Source organism: Delphinus delphis, chromosome 8 (genome assembly GCF_949987515.2).
Source record: "Delphinus delphis chromosome 8, mDelDel1.2, whole genome shotgun sequence".
Classification (NCBI taxonomy): Eukaryota; Metazoa; Chordata; class Mammalia; order Artiodactyla; family Delphinidae; genus Delphinus; species Delphinus delphis.
The window spans coordinates 22,269,726-22,289,892 of NC_082690.1; the positions used below are offsets into that span (position 1 = coordinate 22,269,726).

The 20,167-nt window shown below is 45.2% G+C and overlaps 1 protein-coding gene across 1 annotated transcript in view; it reads left to right on the top strand.

Annotated features, from left to right (window-relative positions):
• The window catches only part of PPP2R1B (protein phosphatase 2 scaffold subunit Abeta), a 36,045-nt gene that overhangs the window by 12,025 nt on the left and 3,853 nt on the right, over positions 1-20,167 (top strand). The window contains exons 10-15 of the mRNA XM_060017981.1: positions 589-762; positions 4,396-4,456; positions 8,321-8,475; positions 8,843-8,985; positions 9,381-9,472; positions 13,741-13,853. Coding sequence (XP_059873964.1) covers positions 589-762; positions 4,396-4,456; positions 8,321-8,475; positions 8,843-8,985; positions 9,381-9,472; positions 13,741-13,853 — 738 coding nt within the window. The remainder of the gene's footprint in view (positions 1-588; positions 763-4,395; positions 4,457-8,320; positions 8,476-8,842; positions 8,986-9,380; positions 9,473-13,740; positions 13,854-20,167) is intronic.

Below are 20,167 nucleotides of genomic sequence, written 5' to 3' on the forward strand. Positions count from 1 at the left end.
GTCTTTCCATCTTCTCTGCCTATTTCCTGCTTATATTCGCTGCTTTTTTTTTTCTCTTTAAACTTAATGGATCTTTGTTTGATAAGTTTCTTTCATTTAAATATAAATATAATAATATCAAAATTATAACATTAGCTAATATTTATTAACACTATGTGCCAGGCATGATCATAAATGCTTTGCATGTATTATTATTACATGTAATTCTCACAACAGTCTTATGAGGGTGGGTCTTATTATTATTCCCATTTTACAGATGAAGAAGATGAAGCACAGAGGTAAAATAACTTACCCAGGGTCTCAGCAGTGGTAGATCTGGGATTTGAATGCATGTAATTTGATTTCATAGCCTATGCCCTTTACCTTTCTATAGATTTTTCATTGAAAGTTCTGGTTAAGATCAGTTAAATTATGTGCTTTGAATTATTTGTGTACTCAGTGTTAAGTATTTCTTCCAAGGCAATACTTTTTTCACCTGAGTCAGTACTTTCTTATTTTAAATTTTATTTACTCATTGTGTTGGTAGGAGAATATTGGGCAGAGAACTTGATCTTTACATGTGGTCTTTTGGGGCTTGTGTACTTGCAGTGTCCTGAAGTTCGTTTGAACATCATCTCCAATTTGGATTGTGTAAATGAAGTGATTGGAATCCGGCAGCTCTCTCAATCACTCCTTCCTGCCATAGTGGAGCTGGCTGAAGATGCCAAATGGAGGGTCCGGCTGGCCATCATTGAGTATATGCCACTGCTGGCAGGCCAGCTGGTGAGTATGGGTGCTCTGTGAACTGAAGGATAGCATCAGATAGTAGAGCAGATTTACCATGGCAAGTAGGAGGCCCAGGTAGCTCCTATGGTTATGTTCATTTAGACTCATGAAAGTATGGTCTCTCTTAGTTGCCTGTAGAGTGGTTTGCATTTTCATCAGTGCATTAACTTCTTTTTTTTTTAACTTTATGTATCCTTTTTTTTTAATTTAAATTAATTTATTTATTATTTTTGGCTGCATTGGGTCTTTGTTGCTGTGCGCGGGCTTTCTCTAGTTGTGGCGAGCAAGGGCTACTCTTCGTTGCAGTGCGTGGGCTTCTTATGGCAGTGGCTTCTCTTGTTGTGGAGCACGGGCTCTAGGCGTGTGGGCTTCAGTAGTTGTGGCATGTGGGCTCAGTAGTTGTGGCTCGCGGGCTCTAGAGTGCAGGGTCAGTAGTTGTGGTGCATGAGCTTAGCTGCTCTGTGGCATGTGGGATCTTCCCCAACCAGGGCTGGAACCCATGTCCCCTGCATTGGCAGGTGGATTCCCAACCACTGCGCCACCAGGGAAGCCCTGCATTAACTTCTAATAAAAAGGTATTATAGAAACACATTTCACCTCCCCACTATCTGAAAGCAAAGCCATAGAAGAATATAATTAATTTCTTGGTTTATGTCACATAGATTTTGTGCTACTAAATGTCTCTGTGATTTAAGGAATATTTATCTCAGAAGAAAGGGAAGTATGGTTTTGAGATAAATCAGTTTTGACTTTTGCTCAGGGAGGCTTCCCTGTTTGCCTATATTCTGTGCAAAATGTCTCTGGTTACCACTTTTCCTACATTCTGGTTAAAGGGAGTTGAGGGCTCTCCATACAAAAAAGGAGTGTTGAAGTTTGTAATGCTAGTATTTTGGCCAAAGTCTACATTATCACATTACTGTTTGAGATTCATGGATAGTTGTACTGATCTTAAATTCATTAAAATTTCAGTGCTGGGTTTTTTTTTTTTTTTTTTTTTTGCGGTACGCGGGCCTCTCACTGTTGTGGCCTCTCCCCCTGTGGAGCACAGGGTCCAGACGCGCAGGCTCAACGGCCATGGCTCACGGGCCCAGCCGCTCCACGGCATGTGGGATCTTCCTGGACCGGGGCACGAACCCGTGTCCCCTGCATCGGCAGGCGGACTCTCAACCTCTGCGCCACCAGGGAAGCCCTCAGTGCTGGGTTTTATAGCCACATCCTTCCCTTTCTTTTTTAGTAGATAGCCTCATCAGTTCTAAATTTGATGTGCCCTCACCATGTTGGTTGCACTTACTATAGTATATTATAACTGTCTGTTAAAATCTAGTTGAGGAGATAGACAACTGATGTCTTTTAGGGCAGGGACTGTGTTCAGTGTTTTATTTCCAGTGCTTACCATAGTGCAGTGCCTGGCATTAATCAGGCACTTAGCATTTGTTGACTGTTAAGAAAATGAATACCTGAAAATTTTTTGAGAAAGCTCGTAATATGTCAGTTTATAGCCAACATTAATACAGTTTGTTTCCCCTCTTTCAACCCCACTTCTGTTCCTTTCATATCATAGCATATGGGATTTCTTTTTTCTTTTCTTGGATCACTGAATTTGTATTGTTATTTTGGTATACTTAGTTTATGAGATGTGTCTGTGCATGTGTGTGACGTCATATGTTTTATCAAATTTGAAGTGTCCCATTCTTCAAAATGGATGCCAAAGATTATCAGTGTACAGGTTTCCCCCACTGTTTGAAAGTAGAGCATTCCTAAGAAAGCTTTTGTAAGCTGAAATGGCACAAAGCGAAGAAGCAATTACCATAGGACACATCTTGCTAACAGATACAGGAAGTAAATCAAGATAAAGCACAGATGCTCACAGGCACAGTTCAAAGCAATGGCGGCCTGATGCTGAGATGCTGAGTGTAGTTCTAGGGGAAGGAGCTTGGCGGGGCCACTCTTGCTGCTGTGGTGCACACTGCCTGTCGAAGGGCTTGTTGACTCACTGCAAGACAAATGCTGAATGCTGTTTTCACCTTTTTTTGTTAAAAAAATCCCCTTCAGATTTCTTTTGGTTAGTGAAGACACGTATTGTTTTACAGCTCTTTTGTAAAAGTGAAGTGATATAAAGTGAACTTTCGAAAAGTGGAGGATACCTATATAGCTGATGGGGTCAGGCAAAGTCATCCTGTCAGTTTTTTTCCCTCTGCCATTCCCGAGTACTGAGAGTCATCTTCTGTTCTTCACTGGTGACTGTCATGAATCACCTCTCCGGAGTCGAAAGCAGCAGTGCTTAACTGGTTTGCTAAAGATTGAAATAACTGTCCAGAAGGGAGGGTGAATTTTAGTACCATTTCTTGAACCTCTGTCCCTCCCAGACCTGGGAAGCCTGCAAAGGTTGATAGCTCTCCGGAGGAGTATGGAAACAGGCACCTGGTGACTTTGGCTGCCTCATGCTTGTCTAGCAGAGGTGACATGCATCAGTCAGAAACGTTTTGTTATACAACTTCAACTTCTTGTTATTATTATATATTTTATCCTTAAAAAAAAAATCTGTAAAAGACTTTTATTTCAGGTAGTCAACTTATAAAATTTTTTCAAGACTTTATGTATGGCCTGGCTTATGGACCATGGTGAGTGAAAGTAAGGCTAAACCACAAGAGTCAGGAAATAAAAGTTAATTAAGACTCAAGAAAAATCCATGATCTGAAACGAAAAATAAGTCTTTGAGAGCGGACATGGTAATAATCTAAGGGTGTGCTAAAATAAAACCTGTTCATAATCTAGTATTATGAAGCCATTTTATCATATATTCAAAGCACTTTAATTACATTTCTTTATTGAAAATACATAATCACTGGTCAGAAACTTCTTAGGATCCAAAGAAGCTAAAGACTGTGAACGCGTAGACTTCAAGAGGAGGGTGCTGGGAAAGCACAGTTCACAGCGATCGCCCACATGATGTGACGTCCCACGGTGCTGGGTCCGTGCAAATCAGCTCGAGGAGCTTGTCTGCAGCCTGTGCTGGTGCGGCCACCGTTGTGGGGGAGAGCAGTGGTGGAGAGAAGTAGGATGGTTCCACTGTGACTGTGCTGGGACCACTTCACTGTACTCTTGTGCCTGCTTTATTCTCTCTCTGCTTTCTCCCATGGATCCCAGAGTACTCTCTTTAGCTGGAGATAAGTCTGTCTCTTGATGTCACGTTCTTTATCCTTAAGGATTTATTATGATATTAACCAAAAGGGGGAAAATTTGAGAATTATTAATATTACTGACTGGTATTTTCCTGGTGATTCATTTTTACAAATATTCTAGAGATTGTTTGGCAGCCTGTGCATGCTACACTCTTCCTGCTCATCTGCAGTGTTGCATCTGGCTCCAGGCCACTCTGTTCCCTCCCACTCAGCAGTGCCTGGGCCGACTCACTTCTGCTCTTCTTTATGACTTCTATCCAGTAAAAATAGGTTTACAGTTTGTAAATCAAATCTCATGGTATTCTTTTTCTGGCTGGTCCATGAATTCAGCTTATTTGGAAATAAGTCATTTTTTTTAGCTTTCAGGTCACACTGGTGTAATATAAATAGTACATCTTGATTTCTAAACTTTGGAGACGTTTGTTAATGGAATCTTCTGTATCCATAGGGTGTGGAATTCTTTGATGAGAAGCTGAATTCTTTATGTATGGCCTGGCTTGTGGACCATGGTAAGTAAATAAGTTAATGGAAGGCCCATGTTTTTGCATATATCCCATTTTGTTCATATATTTTCTTTTTAGAAAGGAATCCTAATCTGACCATATTTTGTTTTACCAGTACAGGGATGAAGACAGGCTTTCATTAAAATCCAGTTAGCTTTTTCTGAGCACAAGTTTGACATTTCAATTTTCTACCAGTTTTTTTCTATCTTAAATTTTATTTTCTTCATTGAAAAATCTGTTTGCCCTATTTCTCATTCTATTACATTATTTTCAGGCTGTCTCTTCTACACACATATTCATTCCTTTCTTATCTCAAGGTCTTCTACTCGGCCATGCCATCTTTGTGTCTTCAGCCACTGTAGACTGGATTGGACAGGGATTGGAATCAGAAGAAAGGCCTAGGGGGAAGAAATGGCTACTTGTCTTCTTTGAGGTGACATAGAGAAGGAGGTATACAGTGGTGCAATGAAGGTGTCTAGGAGTGAAAGACGTCAGCTGTGACCTAGGATAGAGAGGTCCCAGATTTCTGGTTGCGTGAAGGGCATGCTTACTTCCCCTACCCTGGCTGCTGCTGCCATGATACTAAGAGAGGGAGAGCTGAGAACTCAGGGCAGGGTCAGATAGGACAGCATTTACAAAATAGATTTTTTTAGTATTTTACCTTTTCTTTGCATTTATAGCATAATTCAACAGTCACAGAATCTTTTTCCTCTAGTGCCACATACTGTGTTACAAATAAAAGCTGGAACTGCTGCTTATCAAAATATACAGGCAATTCATGTTTTATATAAAGACACTTCATGTTAACTTGTTAGCAGTTGACTTTTTGACAAGGTCTCAGGTCTGGGTATCTCCTCTTGTCTGCTGGGCAGAAGTGGGTAGGAGGGGTTCCCTCTGTACCAGTGAGGTCCAGTGCCAGCCCCATGTCTAGACCTGGCAGCTTCGGTGTGGTCTGAGATCTGTTCAGATGAGGGCCCTGAGGACTTACAGTGTCCTGTGAACTTTGGTTCAATATTTTGGTGGATAAGATGGGTATCCTGCTTCAGTTCCAGAGCTTCTTATATATACTTTATGTACTGAACGTATCTCTGTGGGTGCTTATGGGTGACTCTTTGGGCGGAGTGGGGATGTTGTGTCTGCTTGTACATGTAGGTGGTTTTGCTGAGGGCATAGTTGGATCATATGGGAGATCATATGGTTAAGGAAGTGAAGAGGATGGGTGTGAACAAAATGCAAATCTCATAAAGGCGTATATATGTAGATAATTTCATTGTTTTCAAACTAGATTGTGAAGATTTTATTTCTATTTTTCTTGTCCTCCAAAGTTACCTTTTTATGGCTTAATTTTTTTCTTCTTAAATGAAACAGAGGTTTGGCAAATCATAGGAAAGGCAGTCTTCTCTTTTTAGAAATAAAGTGTTTATATTATTTCTGATAAATATTTAATGTTAGTGAGTCCCAGAAGATCAGTTCATACTTTCTTGGAAAGTTAGTGTTATAGATTTATTTTGAGGAACTTTTAAAATCCTCCTGTTCCACGAAGAATTGAATTCCTGACACCTTTTCCATGTAGGATTGTTCTGTCGATGCAGGTTAATTAATACTTCCTTTTTTTCTGATTTTTTTTTTTTTCCAATTTGGGAGCAACAGAGACCCTTGTGTCTTTTTCTGCAGTAGCATACTTAAGTGGGCATTGCAAATTTGAACCAATGAAATTCTTTGAACCAATGAAACGTCAGCTCTGAAATTGTTCTATACTTAATCACATGGGGTTTTGTTTTCACATTTTAGATAACTGCCGTGTAGTGATCAATGATCAATTAAATTTTTGGAAACTTTTTTCCGCTTATTAAACTACTAAAAGGATATTGTGAAAAATCCAGAGAACCATAAGGAAGAAAGCATCACTTACTTCTCTTCCCACGGTTGAGTGGATAGTATTGGCGAGAGGGAGGAATTTAGAAGGGGAATTTATTTTTTATAGGAGGAAGGGAAAAGTACCAAAGTTAGTGAGCATATAGAGTGTGTTAGAAATTCAGAGGAACGTTGCAAGTCAGCCAGACCTTGAGGGGAGAGGGAAGAAGAGGGAGGGAGAGAGACAAAACAAGCAGAGAGGAGAGGCAGAACCGTGGAATGGTTTGCATTCTTTTCACAGCAAAATTGAGAGAAGCCAAGAACATAGTAGGCATCTGGCCAAGTAGAGTTGAGTGCAGTTAAGGTCTGGGTCAAGGCCGAGCGCTCTGTCTCTGGTTACTCTGGCAGTGAGATCCCTTCCCTGTGGTAATGGCATTAGGATGAGAAAAATCTCAGGCAAATAAAAAAAACAATGAGAGGAGAAGACGCAGATGGGAAGAGGTTGGTTGGGGGGCGGGGGTGGGGGGGACGGTGTGCCCAAGACAAAGAATGTGAGTGTGAAGGGAGGGAATTTGTGTTAGGGGTAGAACAGTTCACTTGAGCTGCTCCTTAGCGAGTGCTTCTAGATATTCCTGGCAGGTTGCTGCTCCCACAGGCTTTGGTCAGGTTGCATGTTGGTAATAAATTATATAGTTCCTTGGCTAAGCTGCCTTGCCTGTTCTCATCAGTGGCGTTACCTAAAAGGATCTATGGGCTGGGAAGAGCTGGGTATTTCCTGTCTGAAAGCCTTGTAGAAATTGTCCAGGATCAGAGCTGTGGCTTGGATAGCTGTTAAGCCACAGCTGTCACCCAGGAGGGTTGGGCCCATCTGGAGAGAGAAGTAGAATAAGGAGTCAGTACCCACCACTCTAGATTTGTTATCCAAACCCAAATTTTGAGTCGTATCGGACACGCAAAGTGAAGCCTTGCCACACCGGTCTTTGCTGAGTGCTGTATGTAGCAACTAGTTGTTGAGAAGATCGTAGCTCAGGCCTTTATGATCTAGATTTATGACATCTTTGCTAAATGACCTCATAGGGAATTATGAGGTTAAAGCAGGCACATATATTCATAGAAGACATTTGACATGTTGTCTCAACAAACAGTTTTAAGGGAAAAAAAAGCAAGTCAGTCTTAAGTTTTTATTTGCTGTTGTATAGATGACAGCAGAGGCCTCTAAATAGCCCCTCTCTGTCATTCTCTCAGCTGTTCTTGCTGCTGCTGGAATAATCTTGCTAAAATACCACATTGGTCATAGGGTCACAACTTTGCTTTAAAAACCCATCATTGGTTTTCTTACAAAGTCTAAATTTAGCTTTCATGATGCTCTGTGTTCTGGCTCCACCCTAACTGTTCAACCTTACAGTCTCCCAGATTCCAGTTTTTTCCTTTGTGCCCTGGGTAAATTTTTTTGGCCTTTCCAGGAATTCCTCCCCTCTTCTCTCCATTTACACAAATCCTCCCTAATCTTTAAGACCCAGTGCAAGGCCTCTCTTTCCCGAAGCCTTCCCAGATCTCCCTGTTCTCTGTCCTCTAAACTCCTACAGCCCTCAGGGTCTTTAGTATACAATTTCATGCTTCATTATAATCAGGCTTAGATCACATGACTTCTTGGAACGCATTAGCTTTCGTTTTTCTGCTAAAGTGTGTGATCTTTGAGGGCAGTATCTTATGCATTCTTTCTGTAACACATAGCACATAGTTGGCACTCATATTTGCCAATTAATTAGTGATGTGTATAATGAGCTCCTTACCTCCCTTTTCCTTGGACATTCTATACATTTTGAAACTGTAATAAGACCAAATCAGCATACTAGGAGTCATGGCTGAGCATGCTTGCCACTTCAGTCTGACTAAATTGGAGTGTTTACAGAGTTTTATTTTTGGTCCACCTTTGATGATGATGTAAGTAGAAGTAAACTAGGTTGTGCTCACGCTCTGAGCAGCACCACAACGTGACCTTCACCCCTTCTGCAGTGTACGCCATCCGTGAAGCTGCCACCAACGGCCTCGTGAAACTAGTGCAGAAGTTTGGTACAGAGTGGGCCCAAAATACCATCGTTCCCAAAGTGTTAGTAATGGCAAATGATCCTAATTACCTGCACAGAATGACCACTCTATTCTGCATTAATGTAAGTATTACATAGCTGTTATTGCTAAGCTCAGATGTTAAACCAGTTGTTCAGTACTGTATTATGAATTCTGAATATGTTGCCTTCTATTTGGACTATATTTCTTATACTGATTAATTTGGACAGTTAGGAGATGAGAGAAAAATGTCAATTTTTCAATTTGTGTTAAAATCTGTAGTCAAGTCAGTTGTGAATGCTGGTCTAATTCTGGGATTCTTTGCTACCTTGTATCCTTCATTCACATGCTCACACTAGAAACATTTTCCTGTTGGCCAGTTACTTTCTTATTAAATATTGTCTCTTTAGATTTGGGGATATTTAGAAAAATAAAAGTGTTTTTAATGTGCTGTCTTATTTCTTTTTCTAGGCACTATCTGAAGCCTGTGGTCAGGAAATAACCACTAAGCAGATGCTGCCTGTTGTATTGAAAATGGCAAGAGACCAAGTAGCAAATGTCCGATTCAATGTGGCCAAATCGCTGCAGAAAATTGGACCAGTTCTAGATACCAAGTAAGATTTTAGTATTATTCTTTTTTTTAAATACTTTTAAAATTTCACCCCATATAGGCAGAAATAGCTAAAATTAAATTCGGTGATTTTCACTTCACCTAAGATGTGGGATTGGTTAAAGAAAATAATAGAGTAATTTAACAACCAGTTTTGAGTGTGTGTACTCTGACTTTAAGCTGTGTACATATGTGGATAATTGTTCGAAGCTAATTCTACAGAGAACCTGAGAAATTATTTAATACTTGTCAAGTTTATATTGTAGGTGTTTTAAGATTTTTTTAAAAATTTTAAACTTTAAAAATTACCATAGAGCAAATATATATATACACACACACCATAAAGCATTCCTCTGGCTCAGAAGACTGCCTCTCACAGATGATACCATTGCATTTTAGTGCTTTGCAGGAGGAAGTTAAGCCGGTGCTACAGAAGCTAGGCCAAGATGAAGACGTGGATGTCAAGTACTTTGCACAGGAAGCTATAAGTGGTATGTCTGTTTTCTGCCTTCCAGCTTTTGCTTCGGCTAATGGGGTATGAGTGGTGTTAAGTGGGCCAGGCGATGAGCATCTGGACCTGGGAGGTGGTAAGCTCCCGGAATGCTCGTCTTCTCTTTGGGTAGAAGCTTCTTGGCCCACCACTGAGCTGGCCATTTTCCCAATTCCTAGGGCTGGGTAGGGATGTGATTCTTACTGGTAAGAACAGTTTTTTGTTTGGATTTTAATTAGTTTTTAAAGTTTAACTTTTGATTAGCCTGACAGTAAAGAAACTGACCACAGTGAGAAGCTCATACATAGTCTTATGCTTTTGGGTCATTTTTGTTGTGCTTAATGTTCGCATAGATAGTTCATGAACTTTCTGTACCACTAATTTGCTTTTGTTTGGAATTTTCTAGTGCTTGCATTGGCATAATGAAGAAGAGGAGGGGAAAGACTTTACTAAATTCTTATCACAGGTTTCTAGTCCATGTGTTCTTGAACTGGGTGGAGAGAAAAAATGGAAAACCTTCAAGACCTCATCTGAACAAATGGCAACAACTAAGAAGAAATCAAATTTCAGTGACTCGATTCTTTCTAAAGATTGTTTTTTACTTGTCTTCCTTGTTGGGATAATTATATTTTAACTGTTCTTATTGGTTGTGACCAATTCCTGACACTTGCACGGTCATTTCTTGGTTGTCTCCTAATGATTTATTTAGCACCATCTGATCTCCTGCATCCTCATTGTTTAACCAGGCCCCGGCCACTTAATATTCCACCAAGCCTGGACAGGTTTGGACCCAGATGTGGAACAGAGTGATCCTTTTGATGTTTATATGTATCTGTGTGTCTCCATCATTCCAAAGTGAAATATACATGGTTTAGAATAACTTATTTGATAAGCACTCCGCTTGGGAGACACATTGAGGTTTAACTGTAGTGAGAGCCATATTTTCCTGGGTAGTGATGGTCTGCCTCAGTGTCTCACCTGAAAGGGGAATGTGGAAGCTCAGGGTTCATGTATTGGTTGTTTTGGTTCTTCTTTGCTCGATTTTGACTGTAATCATGTCATTCATAAACCTGAAGTGCAGATGCATCTTGCTGCTAATGTGTCATGTTGAAACCTAACTCATTTTCCACAGCTCCCCACTGTGACTGCGTTCAAAAATACTCTTTCCCGCTGAGAAACTTAAAATCTAGTGCCTCCTAGTAAGCAGTGGTTCTACTGTTTGACTGTAAGATTGCAGTTGTATTTCTAATGAGTAAAGGAACCACTGGTATAATCCACTGTGAGGATTTCCTGCTCTTTGCCTGGTTCTCCTTCCGGCTGTGTGAACATTTGGTCCTTGCTACATTGTACAGTAGTAGCTTTCCAAACTGAAGTTTCATTACTAATTTTTTGGTATAGGTGATGCTGGAATCTTATCATTTGAAATGTTTGTTTTTCTACTTTTACAGTAAAACCTCATTAGTTCCTCCTGGAATTGAAGATAATGAGTTAAGCTGAAGGGTTTGCTGAAGCAAATTGATAGTACGTGAGGAAGCCTGTTGGGTCTGAACTACTTAAACAATTTTAACGCTCCTTAAAAAGCACCCGTTTACCACTTGATATGCTAGTTACTAATCACTCTTTTCAATTATATTAAAATACCTTCCGTGAGGATCTTTGTGAGGCCACACCTTTATTTAGATGCATTCAATTTACTCTTTATCTCTGATATATATACATATGTATTTAATGGATAATTTAAATATTTTTTCTTTAAAATTTATGAACATTTTTCACCTGATCAAACTCAACTTGTCCCTAATGCATTTTTAATTAATGAGGTTTTATTGTAGCTTTTTTTTTCTCTCAGTGCATCTCGCTATGTAGTTTGCTTGTTTCCGTTTTGGTTTTCAGACTGTTTTCTTTCATTCACAGTCTCTTAAACCCAGCGAGCCCTGTTCTGTTTTGTGAAGGTCCAAAGACTCCTAGAAAACTTTGTACATTAAACCATTTCATAAAACCAAGTTTGACCAAATACTTTCAAGTTTGTTTTACCTTGGAAAAACAGAACTTTTAAAATCAGAATTACCTGCCTGCATTTAAAACTGCCAAGCTAGTTTATAGTATGTTTCTATTTTATTACTTTTGGGCTAAGGATTAAATACTTTCCTAGGCAATAATCTCTTCTACATTCTCATTTTAACATCTTAAACTATTATGCTGTAAACAATTTTAGTTTCATGGTTCTTTTTGTTTTTTTATTATCTGCAGGTTTTGTTTGTCTTCATTGAATTTCATATTTGAGAGACTGTTGTCTTGATTGAAACAAATTTGCACAACCCTTGCTTTCCTCTGGTTGGAAATGCCATTGGTTTGGGGATAGACTTTTAAATGGCCTAGTGGACCCCCTGGGGAGCCCTGTGCATTGACCTCTACCCTGAAACTGTGGTAAAGGGTAGACAGCAAGCCCTTGCTTTCTCAGTCTGGGTCAGGGAGCTCAGCAGGGCCCTATCTTTTTGGGTGACCCCAAAGGGACTTCATTGTTTCTTTCTGACTTAAACAATAGGGAATCCCTTTTGTTACTCCTCAGAAGAATTGTTCTTTGGCTCATAACTTTGTCATTTTCTCCATGGATTAGTTTTCTTGTCTTGATTTCACTGGAATGTAAGCTCCAGGAGCTCTGCAAGGGCTGGGATTTTTGTCTATTTTGTCTTCTGCTGTATCTGTAGCACCAGCACCTAGATCAGTGTCTGGTGTACATAGTAGGTGCTCAATAAAAATATGTTCAGTTAATTTCTAAAACGTGCTCTGGTGTGTTTTGTGTGTTGAACAAGTCATCCAAACTGCTTCTCATTACCCTGTCGACACAATGAAGGAATTTCACTGCTTTTAAGAAACGAGCTTTTTGTGGCCCTTCTCCAGTCCCCGTTCCACTTGGATTGTACAATGCCTGGACTAAGCACTGCCATACTTATCCATCCTAGGCAGTTTACAGCAGTTGTTTGATTGACTAGGAAAGTGAAGCAGAGATATATACAACATATGTCAATGAAAGTCTCATCAGTAGTGGAATTCACCTTAGTGTTTCTTTCTACAATATTTATGGGGTTTAGCCCTCACAGGCTTAAGAGACCAGATCTTGTTTGTCTGCCTGTGCTGCCATGAAGATAGGGACCTGAAGTGCATTCTGTTTCATAAGAAGAAACAGGTTAATATATGGTTTCTAACGAGACTTTGTTGATATAATAGCCCTCAGCTCACAGAAATATCACAGCTTGGCCACGGTGATCCTAGGCCCTGGGGGTCTTTGCTGGACAGCTTGTCTTGACTCAACAGAGATGGCAGCCTGACCTTTGAGCTGTCTTATCCAAGCATCCAAGATACTTGCGTGGACCTCCAGGGGAATCAGATGTGTCATTCCTGACCCAATGGTTAGGCTGTGGTAATGCTGGCTTGTTGCAATTTTATTAATCGCTGTGTTGTTATGGAGTTAAAAATCTTTCCTGTAGAAATCACATTGGTCCCATCCCCCTGGGGATGGCAGGGCAGGGTGGCCAAACAAGTCGGGTGCTCGTTTCTTGCCTTTCACTTAAATTCCTCTGACCCTTTTTTTTTCCTCCTGGCATTCTTGTCTTAAAGCCTCCTTTCTGCACTGCCTGGATGTAAACTGGAGGGAGAAGGAGCTGTCACCTTGTTCTCCTTGGTTGAACAATGAAGCGCTTGTGCTCTGATGTTATGTAATTGTTTCTCTCTGATTCTCTCATATTCCTGTTTCCATCCAGTTCCTTGCTCCTCTCTCCTGTTCACTCACATGTCTCCAGTCTTTTTTTTTGTACCTAGAATAGTCTCACTATTCCCCGTTTGCCTCCACGAGCCTGCTGTTTCCAGGAAATTATATAATGTTCAGTTGAGATGGAAATCTTCTGGAGGATGAAGAGAGTTTAATTACTCATTGGGTAGAGAAGCCAAGTCATTTCTTTATTCAGAGTTGTTGTCTCAAACTGATGTCAGTTCTGAAAGGAGTCCGAACTGTTTGTCTGGGGCTCTGTAGGCTGTCAGTGATCCAGACCTGAGGGATCACCCAGCCGGTACCAGTGGTCCTGCGGGGTAGCACTTTCCATGGCTCTCGAGGAAAAGGCGCCTTCAGTGAGGTCCTGGGGTGAACCAGCTCTCTGCACAGAGACCCACGTGCTTCCCCACTGCAGGGTTGGAACACCTGAGGCATCGCAGGTGGGCTTAGGGGGACGTGGCCTGGTTGGGACAGTTACAGTCCGCTGTCTGTGTCTCTAGTGGTGGCCCAAAGGCTGAGGAAGCTAGATTTTCCTGTGAAGGACAGTGGAGAGCCCAGCACCCCTGGGGCTGACAAGAACCACTTCCTGAGACCCAGAGAGGACACTGGGAAGGTAAGTGCTGCAGACACTCCTGGCCTGAGTCCTTCCCTTCCTTGCCTGGGCCGAGGTGTGGGTAGAGGGCAGCCAGCGAGGCAGCGAAGCCAGATCTTTACCTCGCTCCCTGAGGGGACGGTCACGTTTTGAGGGCCACGGGAGTGTATTTTTAAAGCCTGTTGCCCTGCTTCTTGTCCTTCCTTCTGGGAATGCTTTCTGAGGGGTGGGGTGGGCTTGCCAGCGCTCTGTCACTCGTGTGGCTCTGCCCCCATGCAGAGGACAGAGGTGGTTGGCTGAAGGGTTGCTGTTCCCACTCACCTCACAGAATAGACAGTTCTCATTTGCTACAGTTCCTCTCAGGTGGTCACTTCCATTCAAGGAAAAAACCACTTCTGTCAATTTTACTGGGTAAGAGTGCGAACGTTTTACAGGCCCCACTTGACGCCCCTCTGGAGGAGGTATGCCAAAGTTCAAGTTCGGCAAAGTTGGTGCCGGCCACTGCCCTGGGGCTGTTTGTTAGGAGGGTGATTTATGACCTACAGATATGTTCAGAAGAACAGCACAGAGGGTCTGGCTGCCCTGTGCTGATGTCAGGCTGCATTTAGTTTATTTGGAAGATAATGGTATTTTCGCACCCACTCCAGTGGGTTTGCTTGGTGAAGCTTCTAACGATGGGAATAAAGATACAGACCTACTAGAGAATGGAGTTGAGGATATGGGGAGGGGGAAGGGTAAGCTGGGACAAAGTGAGAGAGTGGCATGGACACTACCAAATGTAAAATAGATAGCTAGTGGGAAGCAGCCGCATAGCGCAGGGAGATCAGCTAGGTGGTTTGTGACCACCCAGAGGGGTGGGGTAGGGAGGGTGGGAGGGAGGGAGACGCAAGAGGGAGGAGATATGGGAACATATGTATATGTATAACTGATTCACTTTGTTATGAAGCAGAAACTAACACACCATTGTAAAGCAATTATACTCCAATAAAGATGTTTAAAAAAAAAGTTTGTCTTATAAATCTTCATGGCTTTTCCTTCATTTTCTGTGAACTGGGGCCATGCGAACCTTGTGCTATTGTCCAGGCCCTGAACTGTAGTCTTTCATCTCAGAATGTTCTCCCCTCCCTGCCGCGCTGTGCACTGTTCTCCCAGGGCCAGCAGCTCCCGGCTGTTCCTGCAGTGGCTGCCCCGCGGGAGGAAGTGCCGAGGTGACAGTGCTGCTTACAGCCTCAGCAGCCCTGGGCTCTTTCGTCCGTACCTCTGTTTCACTGAACTTGGCCTCAGAGAAGAGACCGTGGCCGAAAGAGTAGGCATAATAGTCACAACTTTTTAGACCTAAGCCACAGACTTCCCTGGGAAGAAAGGAGTTATGTTTTCCTACACACTCAGGGTCAACTGGCCATACCATTAAATGCACGGTTTGCCTTTGATCTGCAAGTGGAATAGTTGAGGCGAGCCCTCTGTGGCAGACTTGCCAGGTCTCTAGGCGGCCCCTGATGGCCACAAACTGGGGAAACAGTATTAGCTGCTGTTCCTCGAACCTCGAGCCTTGGTAACTGTGCAGGCATCTTGTCAGGCACCTGGCAAAACCTCACTGAATCCTCGCAGCAGTGTGGTAGGTGCTGGCAGCTCTGTTTCTCAGCTGGTCAAGAAACTCCCCCCAACCCTGTCGTGTCTACTTGGACGTCTTTTCCAGCAACGGAGGCAAGAGGCACTGCTAGGCCTCTGAGGTTGCAGATCACTTAACCCAGAAAAATCCCCTGCCCCATGACTCAGGGAGCCTTCCCCGCGTTTGTTTCACTTAAGGAAAAGGACTCGAGGGTGAGATGAAAGGGAGTTGACTGTTGCCAGGCAGAGCCCTGCGTGTCAGGGGCCAGCAGCCAAGTGAGTGATCCAGGAAGTCATCCAACTGCAAACCAGAAATCGTTCTTAACCCCTCACTCACTCACTGTCCGTGGCCCATAGCAAATTCACCCATCTGCCCCGATGGGGTCAGAGGGTCCCGAGAGCCCTGGGAACTGCCTCCAAAGTCCACTGGCCTCTGGGCCCCACGGGAGCCATTTGACATCCCAGGGCTCTGGCCTGCCCCTTAGTCCAAGAGGGAATGACCGCAAGGGGTGAGAGCCAGTTCCTTTGACGAAGGGTGTCTACTTGGTTCCTCCCAGACTGGCCCTTGTTGTCTGCGGAGCCGTCTGTGCTCTGGATGTCGCCTGTGGCCCCCGCCTCGTGCAGGGAGCAGTGCGGCAGCCTCGTGCTCCCTGCCCACCCTGGGTCAGCTCGGCAGCTACTTCCTGGCGGCGGACGGTGGCCTTCCCTCCGAGCCAGCGGGACTGCCCTCGTGGACGGTCCGAGGGCTGCTCTCTGATGACAGAGCTGCTGACGGGCCTCTGTCAGGCGAGGGTTAACAGAGGATTTGTTTATTGAATCACGAAGTAGCTGTCACATGATTTTAATCAAAACACCATTTCCCTGACAACAGTGATGTCAGTCTTGTTATTGCAGGAAGGAACAGCTGCGAGGGACAGTCAGGCTCCATGCTGAGCCCGGGTTCGGAGACTCAGATCGAGGGAAGCATCATAAATGACGCTTGCAGGCACCGATGTGCCAATCTGCCCTCCTCTTCCTCTTCTCTCTGTCCTGACAGCCTGTCCCGCACAGACACTGGCTGGAGCCCGGCCCCCGTGCCCCCAGTCTCCGCTGAGATTGCACCTTCTGCACTCCTTGCTCCTTTTACCCTTGTTTCTACTTCTGGTTTTTCCAATTTTCCTTATTTTCCCGGAACTCAGTCATTTGGGCCCCTAGGATCTCTGGCCTCTGACTCCTGGCACCTGGCTCTCCTCTGTGTTCTAAACCAGAACTGGTGAACCAGAAGTCCTGCTAGCCCGAGGTGGGGGACTGTCCTGCAGCACAGGAGTCTCGCCTTCGGAGCCAGCTTCCCGCGGGCGGAGGGGCTGCTGTCCTGTCCTTTCTCTCCCGAGGGCAGGTTAGGTGAGCCTAGGGCTGCCTGAGGGTCTCCAGGGCGGTTCGAAGGAGCTTGGCTGTGGGTGCCTAAAGGCTAAGAGCTCCTTAAGGAAGGGCCAACCTCAGGGTTGCAGGATTAGTTCTCTTAAGCCCAGAAAGACTACAGGAGGCCTGCGTCCAATCCAGCTGAGGACTGATCACAGAGATCAGTGTCAGGGAGGTCGGCAGCGGACCGCTCCCAGGGCCAGTGGAGCAGTGTCCTCAGGCTCTGCCTTCTCTTGGCACCGTCTCCTCTCTGGCGGCTGGGGAGCAAGCAGCTGTCTCTGCAGAGAAAGATACCCAGGCTCTCCAGCCCTTCTCTCTCCAGGAGCTTGGCCTTAAAATTTGGGAGATGGATGAAAACGGCCTCCTAGGTGGGACATGGCTTCTCATGGATGTTCCTTCATCTGTGGTACCCACGGCTGGTGCTGCCCAGAACTCATCACTGAAAACGAAGAGTTTTCAGTGGGCAAAGTTCTTGGTTCTTAACCTGGAGCAGGTGCTCAGAATAGGGCGTCCACCCTTAAGTCTGTGACGGGATTTTGCAGGCTTCAAGCGACCATTTTGTGTGTCCAGTGCTGGGATGCTCGAGTTACATGAGAACAAGACAGGGAGAGGTGTGATACTGTGACAAGTCATTAAAGGGAGCTGGGGGTCTGCTGAGTGCTTTCTTGTTGGAGGCCGTGCTAGGCCAGGCTGCGTCCGAACCTTGCAGTAGAGTTGTGGTTAACTCAGCTAGTCTATGTTCCCAAGTTACCACTGGGATAACGGGCTTTTGCAATGATTTGCCCAGGTTAGCGGCAGGGCTGGGAGTGGTACCAGGGGCCGAGGACTCAGCCAGAGGTTCTCCGCTGCCTCCCGGGCTGTCCCTGGCAGAGAATGGGTAGCCTCCACCCTACCTGGAGGGCCTTTCTGGCCAGAGTGGTGCTCCAGGGGGTGGGCTGGGGAAGCTAGCCTCTGTTCTCCCAAACTTGCTCCTGGCCAGGCCCTCCTTGCCCAGCCCTTTCGTCCCTGGGGCCTGCTCCAACTGCCTGGCTGCCCTTTGACCCTCTCTTGGCTGGCACAGGGACCCTACTAAACATTTGGGCTTCTCTAGTGACCAGAGGGCAGTTCTAGTGGGCCCCAGACTGGAGTCGTTTCGGCTGTGAACTCGGGACCCCACAGCGTGGCGCGCTCCTAGGAAAGGCCTTGGGGGCTTTCCCTCAGTTCAGTTGTGTTCCACCCCCCAGCTCTGTGGGTGGCCCTGGCGCGGTGGTGATGCACTCACTCCTGAGGGTCAGGGTTCCCAGTCAGGCCCCCTTTTCGTATCTCAGGTCCCATTCAGGGAGTGAAGAGAGCGACGGAGTCAGAAGCTCTCAAAGCCTGCCTGACAGGGAGAGCGACGGCTTCTCCCTCCAAGAGGCCAGATCCCCGATACCTCTTTCTTCTGGGCCCAGATTTTCTGAGCTCTCTGCCCAGCCAGCTCTTGGGGGCTCAGCTGCAGGGGGAGTCCACTTCCCATGGGCAGTGTCCTTTCTCATCCGGGTTCCTCACCTGGGGGCTCAGCCCTGCACCTGCTTCACCTCGGCATCAGACCAGCTCTGAGTCAATGCGCTTGGGAAAGTCCCTTAGAAATTTATACAAAGGCAGCTATCAATGCTCCCTATCAATGTATTTGCAACTATGGGTCCAGAGGAATTCAGCTGCACCAGCAGATTGGGACATCTATAGCAGGAAGGCTCCTTAGTCGAACGGCTGGAGGCACAGAGCAAGCTCCGCACTCTGCCTGACCGGGCTTTTGGGTTTGGCCTCAGTGATTTGCCAGTGATGGCTAGTGTCTGAGGCGAGGGTCCAACCCCTTCACTTCAGTCAAGACCCACATCTGTCTCCCAAGGGGACACTGTAAAGTATGGGCCATGGGCAATATTCCATCCCTCCAGAGCTCCTCTGCCTTGTCATTTCTTTTCTTTTTTAAAATTTAAAAAATTTTTATTGGAGTATAGTTGATTTACAATGTTGTGTTAGTTTCAGGTGTACTGCCTTATCATGTATTTGAAGTGACATCACTGGGGCCAAAATGAGGGCAGAGCGGCTGTACCCTGTGCAGGTGACATTTATTTTGTAGCTATGTGGCACCCAGGATTTAGTAGTGCATAAAGCCCAGAACTTCCTCCCATGGTGCCCTGGGGCTGCAGGCAGAGCAGGGGGCTCTCTTCCTACCTGGATCCACCCAGGGAGGGATGGGAACGCTCAGCAGGGAGGGCCCTACCAGAACGGTAGCTCTGAAGAGCGCGAGGGGTTGCAGACCGAGTTGCTAATCTTGAGTCAAGGGTTAGAAACCCCTCTAACCCCGTGAATGGGCCTTAGGGGGTCCAGGAACCAACTCCTCCCCTGAAATTATCTGTCTAAAGTTGTATGTCTGTGTACATATGTTTCCTAGGAAGAGGATCCAAAGCTTTCATCAGCATGTCGAAGGGATCTGTGAAACCTCAACTTAAGAACTAGTGGGGTGGAAAGGAGCAGACGGCCAACAACAGAACCTTGAGTGGGGCCCTGACTGGCAGCGATGGAGCTGGGCTCTGGTGACTGCAGACACGGCATCACCTTGGAGGTGTGGGCACAGCTGACAAGCTCTAGACCCCAGCCCAGCTGGGCCGAGGCCCTGGATCTAGAGCTCAGGTCGCCCTGGTCCCTTGCACTGAGCCTTTGGCTCACGAAGGCCACAGACCGAAAGATGTTCTGCACAACGTGAAGGTCAAGGGCTTGACCGGCTGCTAAAGTTCTGGCCGGTCTCTGCAGGCAGGTCTGTTATTTTTGCCTGTACCCTGGACACGGGGGGTTGTTTTTGGCAACACAAAATCAAAATGATGGAGAAACTTGGTGGGAAAGGGGAAAGTTCATAAAACATCCTTACTGAAAGTGTTTTCCTTTAAAGAAAGGAAAAAGCAATTGAAACGCAGTGTTACTGAAGTCTCGGTTGCAAACACAGACGACAGCCGTTCGGGGCAGGACTGAGCGCCTGAGGCAAGCGGAGCCGAGGCAGCAGGGCAAGTCAGTGGGGAGGGCTCTGCTCTCTTCCTGCCCTTGGCCGTCTCCCCCGGGTCTTCCACTCCCACCAGGGCCAGTGGATGGTCCCTCAGTTTGGACGCTGTCTCAGTTCTATAGCACGGGCTCAACTGGAATGGTCTGAGTGAAACCAAAGCCTAAACCTGCTGCCAGAAAGTAGGACTTTTTTTTTTTGGCCGCACCACTCGGACTGCAGGATCTTAGTTCCCCGACCAAGGATGGAACCTGTGCCCCCTGCAGTGGAGGCGTGGAGTCTTAAGCACTGGACTGCCAGGGAAGTCCCCAGAAAG